The following is a 9,513-nucleotide window of genomic DNA, read 5'->3' as shown; positions in this document are numbered from 1 at the left end:
TCAAGTGACGTCACGAATGGTTTCAGGAACAGGGAAGTCGCCGTTGCTTACTCTCACTAGCGCGAAGTTTTGAAGCTATTTTAAGAGAAAATGCTTTGATGAAATGGCTGAAAGTCATTCAAAGTCTAAACTCAAACGAAAGAAACCCTCAGCCGGTGACCACCCACCGGAGATATGTTCCCGGGGAACGCCGAACCGGACTTGGACAACAATGTTCCCCAGCGACGGTACAACAGAGCCTGAGAGGTGCGTGTTTCCCTTTACACCTGTAATAGACAGATACTCTCTGAACATCACAGCGCACACCAGGACTGTTGCATCTTTATACATAATCTACTGCCCACAAGGACTAAACTTGTGATTGGCTCGTTCTTTCCTATGTTCGTTTTATACAGTGACTATAATACAGCCTCTGCCCGCCGAGAGCAGAGCGCCACAGGAGAAACGAACCTCCGTTAAAATCTACACAATTAAATGTTTTCTTGATTATCAGTTCAATTCCATAATAGATAGAACATTACTAAAGACCTCCAACGAACAAGTCGGTGCCACTGGACAATTCGGCACGTTCTTAAATCGTGATGTGATAGTACACATGTATTTACATACAAGGCGACAGTTGCCTCACATAGCTCTCCAGGGCAGACCAAACTTCGATGTAATGATATAAAAGCAGATCTGTTGGTGAAACATGCACACCCTACACTCCACAACTGTATTACCTCTGCCAAAGGCTTATGTGATCACCTGAGACTGTTGAAATTTCTCAGTATATCTGTGCTTGATTAACAAATGAGGGGAGTGAAATTCAAATTGTGTCATGGCGTCCTTATGTCCTCCACACAGGAGAATTTCAGCCTCAGTGGTCAACACTTTGAACCCAGTTAGCCAGTCGCTGCACCATGGAACTACAGAACCAACATAAAAGGAAATGGAAAGGATGCATCGGAGAGGGAATAGCCTCAGTGATAGAATTTACTAAACTTTTCTCTGATAAAGTCTGTCAAAGAAACATAATGAGTTAAAAACAGGCAGGATCGATTGCAGACCTATTTTATTTAGAAGTCATAACTGTAAGTCTAAATTCAAGCTGTTTAAAAAAATAAATAATTCAAAATCCTTTGAGAGTTTTTAGGGGACTTTCTTCCTAAATCGAAACAATGAAATGGGAAGGCACATTGGTAGATGTCAAGCAGGATTGGACAGTATGACTTGAAAATAATATCACAATATTTTTTACCAAATAGACGCTTCTTCTATAGTGATATTGCAACAATATTGTAAGTAATGACTGTTGGTACTTTCACAAAATACTAACACAAAGAGATGTCTGATAAGTAATGATCAGTAATGTGGATATAATAACAAAGTGGGTAAAGGTAAGCATTAGAACTGTCAGAAAATTTTCACTTTACTGTAATGCAGCATTTAAAACCAGGAAACATCAACACCTGTGCCCTGTCACCACAGGTGAATATCTAATATCTAAGACAATATGTAGTCTCATATCATGATAACAATGTATACCAATCAGCCATAACATTATGGAAACAGATTTATAACCAAGAAGGATTTTACACCAACAAGGAATTTGTCTTGGTGAATAAGTTGCATAATTGACAACAATTAACAATAAAAATACAGTGACTGTTATATATACAATATAAATATTACAAACAAACAGACTTAAGCGCGGGATGATTGAAAACATGGAAGAGCTGTACAGGAATGACAAATAAAGAAGTAAGAAATTAAGGATTGTTTAAAACTACAAACATTTTACAAATTTTGCATTATTGTAATGGATAGATTCAAGGGAAGTGATGGGTATGACTGCAAGAATGAGTGTCAGTGTCGGTGGGGGTGGGGGTGGGGGTCCCACGACCTGTTAAGGATCCCAACTGCAGAAGGGAAGATACTGTTCATGTGGTGGGAGGTTTTGGTCCTGATGGACCGCAGCTTCCTGCCAGAGGGGAGAGTGACAAAAAGTCTGTGACCAGGATGGGAGGGGTCTGCTGCAATTCTGCCTTCACGCCTCAGAGCCCTGGAGCTGTGCAGGTGCTGAAGGGATGGAAGATTGCAGCCAATCACCTTCTCAGCAGAGTGTAATATACGCTACATTCTGCTCTTGTCCTTAGCAGTAATAGCAGCGCACCAGACAGTGATGAAGGAGGTGAGGAGGATGGCAGTGTAGATGTGCGCCATCATTGTCTTTGGCAGGTTGAACTTCTTCAGCTGCTGCAGGAAGAACATCCTCTGTTGTGCTTTTTTGGTGAGGGATCTGTTGTTTAGCTCCCAACTGTGTGCAGCCAAAACAGCTCTGACCTGTTGAGGCATGGGCATTACACCTCTGTGGGCGTCCTGTGGTGACTGGGACTGAGTTGTTTGAAATGGATTCTTTGGTTCCTGTATGTCGGGTGATGGGGCCTCCATGGATCAGACTCGTTCCAGCATGTCCCACAGATGAGTCCAGTCAGGCCGTTCGCGAACGAGGGACACCAGGAACTGAATCACGTTCGCCCTGTGATTCGTTCATGATTTGCGAGCCTACTGCAGGCAGAGAACTGTCGCTGAGGATGTAATTCTCGTTCACGTACTGTACTGAAAATGGTGCTGTGTCACTCACCCAGGGCAGAGGAGATGATTCACATTCAGTAACTGTACTGCTAAAATTAGCGGTGTTGCTAACATCTTAAGTGATTTTACTGCACAGTAAAAGTCATTCACATTCGTGAATGTGATTCTCAGCAGCTGCCATCACTCACGTTCATGAATCATGAACGAATCACAGGGCGAATGTGATTCACGTCCTCAGCAGGTCGTTCGTAAACGAGGGACACCAGGACGTTTATCACGTTCGCCCTGTGATTCGTTCATGATTCGCGAACCTACTGCACGTTCAGTAACCGTACTGCTAAAATTAGCGCTGTGTTGCTAACATCCGTGTAGCATCACGATAAGTGATTTTACTGTGCACAGAGGACACATTAACCGTGTAGTAATTTTAGTGCATGTATACCACTCAGAGCAGCACTGCGTCTACCGCGAATGATTGTGTACTATAGTCGCGAACCTCAGGGCTGAATTATTAACTGAATGACGGATCGTTTGGCTGCTTCTCAGTTCAGGGAGTTGGACAGCACTGAACGATTTGGTGAATCTTTTGAATGAATCATTTTAATGAATGGATTCTAGAGATTCAGTACAGTTAAAAAGAACTGCTGTTCCCATCACTAGTTGCTGTGTGGTGTTCCACGTGAGTTGTCCTCATGCTGAAAACATGACTTGTTGCACAGGTGACATCACTACCCGAGATGCAAGAAGAAAGCAAAAATATATATTTTTATTAAGGAAAATATGATAAAAAATAATAGTAACGCACAGTGACTTGAATAAGTAATTTTAATCTGATCACTGGTTTGTTAATATTAACGCGGTAGATTACTCGTTACTGAGAAAAATGGTCAGCTCATACTTACAGCTTATATGTTTGGCTGGGCAGGCTAGCACTCAATGTGCACAGGCTCACGTCGAGTCAGGTTTCATTTTTTTGGGCCCGATCCAAGCTCTACTATAGAGTCACATGTAAATTTAATATCATATATTGAAGATATAGGAGGTTACTGCCCAAAAATTTTCCCACACTTTGGATGTGTTTGGTCTTGCTTTCCTGCTCTCCTCAACATGTTCTGCTGTCATTTATATTACTGCTGCTGCTGTTTATGCGGAGCTGTCTTTTTCTTCCACGCCACACTGTGGTGCACATTCTAGTAGCGGTGTTACAGCGATTTGCTTCGGTTCAAATTTTCTTTTAGACAATGATGATGATCATGATGATGATAATAATAATACGACGCGTCAACGCAAACATTTTTGTCAACAAATTTTAATTGTTTTGAATGTTTTTTGTGCATCTGCGGATGATACATATATGCCAAATCTCGTTCATATATGTGCATGTACGAGGCGGGCCTTGTATTTTTACTATTCCAAGGGCGGTAACATCTATGTTAGCTATCCTCAGGAGGGCATTGGCAATAATTGTACCAAGTTTTGTGTTAATCCAACCAACCTATGTCCAGGTATAACATACTTCAATTTAAAGAGTGCCACCTAGTGGTCATCAGCCAAAATTTTCGATGTTTTTTTAGGGTTTTTTAGGGTCTCATGGGGTAGTAATAACCTGAGTTTGAGTTTTGGGTTATGTTCAGGCAGTGAAAAATGCAATCATTTTGGTCAAAAAAGTTGTCATTCAAAAAACAACTGGGACCTTGCAGGTTTCTCTGCTCGAGCCCTAATAATATTCTCCCCTAGTGGTCATTCAGAAACATACTGCATGTGGATTTGAGAGGATGAGGCCAGAGTGGGTGTGTGAAACAGTGTGTGATATCTGGTTCACAGGTCAGTAGTTCCTGCAGCAGAGTGGTGGAGGAGAGAGCAGCTGCCTGCTGTAAAGAGTTGTTGGGCTTTGATTCTGAAGTCTGCTCTGCTGTATCTGGAGAACCAGCACTGCGACCTGGTTCCTGATCTTCCTTGTCCATCTATAGCGGTACGTTATCACTGAGTATACTTCATCATGCAGCTTTTGTCATCAATCTGTAAACCTCATGCTCACACAAAAGTGCTAAAAGTTCAGTTAGGACTACTTACATTTTCACGTGTGTGATCGAAATTCTTGTCTGACTTATCCCCGCTAGGTGTTGTGCATCTGGTAGATAAAGTACAGATCAAGTTTATAATCCATATTCAGTATATCTCTGCAGCCACGATCTGCTCTTGTTTATTATGGCTTTATTATTATTTATGAGATGTAGCTTTGTGGGTAATAACTTCTGGGTCAAACAAATCGGAGAAATTAAATCACAGTTAAATTTGGCCAAATTCAAAAGTATGAAAAACAAAGTGATATTTATTTATTTTTTTGTATCACATTCATAAACAAATAAGGAAATAATATTTCATTTTCTTATCTTGGTCCTCAATAATATCAGCTTCACAACGCATCAACAAAGCAGATCAGTCAAAGTGATAAAAGCTCACTGTGATGAATTTATCTATCTGAAGCAATTTTGTCTCAGCAAGATGCAAGCTGTAAGTGTTCACAATTTGAATTTAAAGCACAAATATTTATAAAAAAAAATCTGTTATGGTCCTTTAAAAACAGTACAGACTGATGCTAGATTACATTTTTGACTGTGCTGTAACAGGTGTCTTTGTTTCCACTCTTGGGTTAATACCAACCAGAAGTGTAATATAGCCCAAAACACAATACCCTTCCACAGTTCTCATTTCTGTGTTGGTGTTTTTTTATTTATTTATTTTTTTATAGCTATATCACAACTTTAATTGCTTGTCTTTTGTAATAAAAAAGATTCCCTTCCATTTTTGGCTTTAAAAAAGCTCTTGACTTGTTTTTCTTGCATGTTATTGTAGAGACCAACATCACCAAAGTTGGATGACCAACGATGGTGTAACCTCCATGAAGAAGTCGCTCCCTTCCCTGAACCTGCTCTGCCTCCTCAGAGGACTGCATCGAGTCCAGATCCTCTCAGGCTCTGCTCGTCCCAGCATGACCCTTCAATAGAGACAAAACTGGCACTAGACCCACCTGACAGACTGCTGCCCTCTCACACATGGCAAAGTCTTAACGGCAAGACAACATCCCTTCAAGCCCTCACCAAAAGACTGCAGCCTTCCCACAACAGCTGGGAGGCAGCAGCATCATCAGCAGGACCCTCAAGTGTTGGTGGAGAGGAGGAGAAAAAGGAAAAAGAGACTGACAAACAAATTTGTCTGCAGAAGAGGGGTAAAAATAAAGAAAAGTTGGTGGATGAGGAAGAGGAGGTGCACAGGAGTGGTGGAGAAGCAGTGGGAGGAGGAACACTGCAGAGCTGCCCCATGTGCCTGCTTGTGTTCCCTGCTGGGTAAGAGATGCCACACTTTGTTTCTTTGTTGTTGTTTTTTTTTTTTTACTAGATTAAAGTAAGGATTCTTTAGTTCTGTCTCTGTAATTTCTCTCCTAATTTCTCATTTTGGAGACGTGAGAACCTTGGGTTGGAGTTTCAGTCCCACTCACACGTTCATCGTTCCACTGCTTTTCATTTCCATCTATTTCCATTAATTTTGTGCTCCCATTGCAGCAGCCGTGGTAGAGTTTGAAAGAGAAAGACGCATGATGTTTCATGCACATAGTGGTGCACACCTTTCAGATTTCAGCAAGTTCAAAAGAATAGGCCTGTTGGTGAGTTGAAGTTCTCCACAAAACATATCTGGAGTTTCATAGCAAAACACAATCAGCATTCTCCTGAACAGCTGAAGGAGATGGGGACTTTTTTTTAGAAGCCCCGCTACCCCAAACTGAAAGTTACATTTACAATTTGGAAAGTGAGTGAACCTGGTCTGAAGTGTTTGCACAAGCTCAACCACTAAATAATATTTTTTCAAATCAATTTTGGATCCTGGGCCTTCCATAGACCTGATGTGTCAGACGTTGGGGGTATGGAGCCATTTATGTTTTGTTTTTCAAGTCGTTTTTTCATCATTTAAAACCAGTCCCTATCTACTTCAGTTGTTTAGGAGAATGCTCAGGGATGTGAAATTTTTCCGACCTGTAAATTCGATCGATTGGTAAACATAATTACCGCGTTCCATGTGCCTCTGATTCATGTCTTCATGTCACTCCGCAAATAGTCCATTTATTTATCATGATGGAACTTCATTCAAAGCAGAGCTCCACCAAAGAGCCTGCAATCGTTGCGGAAGGTTAACTGATGTGTTCTAAGAATTTTGGATGTGTGGGGCGAACGACTTCTTTCTTAGCTGTAACCAACAAAGGGACAAAATAAATGTAAAGAGAGATATATAGGAGTTCCTATTTTCATTTTGACAAGTATATTAAATAAGACATGACCTGGCAAGTGACATTATTCTAAAATGCATATGAATAACTCCTCCGACATGGTTAGGAAATCCTGCCTCTAGAGCTGCACAAGACAACGGAGAAAATAATTGTATTTAAAATTTGGGGTTGGCTGATGGTTTGGATGAGACCATTAGATATTTTCATGCACTAATGTGATGTCCGTGACACCAAGACGCGAAGTAAGCAAGACAGAAAAAGAAAGTAAAGCATGCCTCACATGAACAGCTTGTGTGTGAGTATATGTGTGCTGAAACCAGTTACTACTGACTCAATTATTCTGAGAAAAATAAAATTATCTACAGAATAAATCTCCACAAAAACATTTCTTGTTTTACTATCCAGCATGGTCGTCAATATTTGCTTTATTTTGGCTGAGAGTCTGCGCTCTGCTTTTGTGTATTATCACATGAAATTAAGAATCCTTGTGTTCCAGTTACCTCACAATTAGCACTTTATATCCACAGAGGGTGCAGGTCCTCCTCCATGAGTCTGTCATGTTTCACCGCCATGATTGTACTCCGACTGCAGAGACAGCCTTTTGTATTTTTCTACTTTTTAAGGGCCACTGTGTTGGGGAGGGTGAGACGAGGGGAATTCAGTTGGTTGCAATCAGCAACCTAGCCAATAGATGCCACTAAATCCCACACACTGGACCTTAACATATTTTCAGTTTAATTTCAAAAATCTAATAAATTGGACTATGCCTGTACTACAGTACGCTTTCTGGGTATGTTATTTTTGATAGCAGGCCAGAACAGACTGTATCTATCAGTATGGTAAAGTATGTGTTGGTCACACACTGAGTGTGTTCACTGTCAGTACCAACAGTTCCTGTCTCTCCAGGTTCTCCCAGATGGACTGTGACAGCCACCTGGCCCAGTGTCTGTCAGAGGTGAACATGGACATGACCTGGTGAGTTAACAGGATGCTGGCTGCTGTCCAGGAGCCATAAGCAGCCCAGATGTCCTGCACACTTCACCATCATATGATATGGAGAGGGACACGCCCAGAGAGCTGCTCGTACAGAGAGCGTTCACTGTTCATTGAAGTACTGACACCTTCCAGGCTTCACGCTGAGGGGGGACTCCTTGAGGCACTTGAGGAAACCAAAATGTAGTCCCTTTAGAAAAAAAAACAAAAGATGGGAATAACATTCCTATGTCATGGAAGAGATTTGGAGTAAAATATATGAGACTGGCCAATAAAGACAGCTGTAAACAAATAACAATGAAGCATTTTAAGCCTTTTTTTAAAAAATTATATCTTTATTTGGGATGGACATGTAAAACATCAGCATTCCACTGTAGTGAAAATATAAACAAATGTCCTTCCGGTTTTGTTGTTTTGAGTCCAGAAAAGGCACATGATCAGTCATCCAGTCGTACGAGTCCCAAGGAAGTATATTCATAGAACGTGAGTCAAATTACATTCGTCCTTAGTAGTGCTACCTCTCTTCTAGTAGCTTAGATTTCACAGCATTTGTGACAGAATGACATTAGTGGATCTACATTATCTACTCAGAAACAGTATTAACAGTTTGCCCGGCAGACAGAACCAGATGAGATTCACATGTTCATCTCGAAAGAGCTCTGAGACAACTTACTTGTAAATAGAACAGCTTACATGGAACCATATACACACAAACTGGGGGGTCACCTGCTGGAGGAATCAACAATAACCAGTCCCACATGTCATGTCATGACATGTCATTGTCCGTAACCGCTTATCCCTTTCCATGGGGTTGCGGGGTGTTGCTGCTGGAGCCAATCCCAGCCTTGTCTCAGGGCGAGGGCAGGGTACTCCCTGGACAAGTCGCCAGCTCATCGCAGGGCCCTCACTGATGAGCAATGTGGTGTTCAGTATCTTGCTCAAAGACACTTCGACATGCAGCTCAGCCTTGCCCAGAGCCGGGATTTGAACTAGCGATCTTTCGATCACTAGTCGATGCTCTACCCACTGAGCTACAGCCGCCCCAGTCCCAAATGAAATAGTTAAATTATACAACAATATTACCAATGGGATCAGATAAAGTCTGCTCTCGTGGGGGCTATGAATAGGATCCAGTTGTGCCTGATTTGATAGAATGTCTCTTTTTGGATCCTTAGCTGATCAGTTTTTCCATCCTAAATATCTCTAAAGTAATTCCTATCCAATCATCCAGGGTAGGCTGAGTCAAGCTTAACCATCTCCTTGTAATTGTTTTCTTACTTGCCACCAAGAGTAACTGTAGCAATTTTATTTCACTCCTACATTCCAAAAAAGGGGCAAGGCCCGGGTACAAAACATCAAAATCAGAGCTATTTGAGTATTAAAAACCTTGCTTAAGGATGCCTGGATACCCCTCCAGAAAGTATTTACTTTAGGACATTCCCAGAAAATATGAAAATGGTTAGCAACAGTCGGGCCACATTGACTCCAGCATGGCATATGTGCACCTTTATATCTCTCCTGATATGGTGTCCTGAAATATCTAATGATATTCTTCCAGCAGTGCTCTCTCCAGCTCATGGAGCTGGATGTTGACCACTGGAAGGACTGGACACTGTCCCATGCCTCGTCAGAAATCTTAATCCCCGATTCCCTTTCCCATT

The 9,513-nt window shown here is 41.5% G+C and overlaps 1 protein-coding gene across 2 annotated transcripts; it reads left to right on the top strand.

The window, feature by feature from the left end:
- Window positions 1-8,147, top strand: si:ch73-70k4.1. 2 transcript variants are annotated; one of them, XR_005075833.1, is made up of 5 exons: window positions 1-246; window positions 4,402-4,549; window positions 5,434-5,924; window positions 6,141-6,241; window positions 7,766-8,147. XR_005075833.1 is itself a non-coding variant. In XM_037102642.1 (4 exons), the coding sequence occupies exons 1-4, from the start codon at window positions 104-106 to the stop codon at window positions 7,836-7,838; spliced, it is 855 nt and encodes a 284-aa protein (XP_036958537.1). In that variant the 5' UTR covers window positions 3-103; the 3' UTR covers window positions 7,839-8,147. The 2 variants fall into 2 exon arrangements, 1 of the variants encoding a protein (XP_036958537.1); XM_037102642.1 differs by lacking the exon at window positions 6,141-6,241 and having other exon boundaries at window positions 3-246.
- Window positions 8,148-9,513: the final 1,366 nt, after the last annotated feature.

Source organism: Acanthopagrus latus, chromosome 7 (genome assembly GCF_904848185.1).
Source record: "Acanthopagrus latus isolate v.2019 chromosome 7, fAcaLat1.1, whole genome shotgun sequence".
NCBI classification, from domain to species: Eukaryota; Metazoa; Chordata; class Actinopteri; order Spariformes; family Sparidae; genus Acanthopagrus; species Acanthopagrus latus.
Note: the sequence above shows the minus strand (reverse complement) of the source record. Positions and strands in the feature narration are given on the sequence as shown.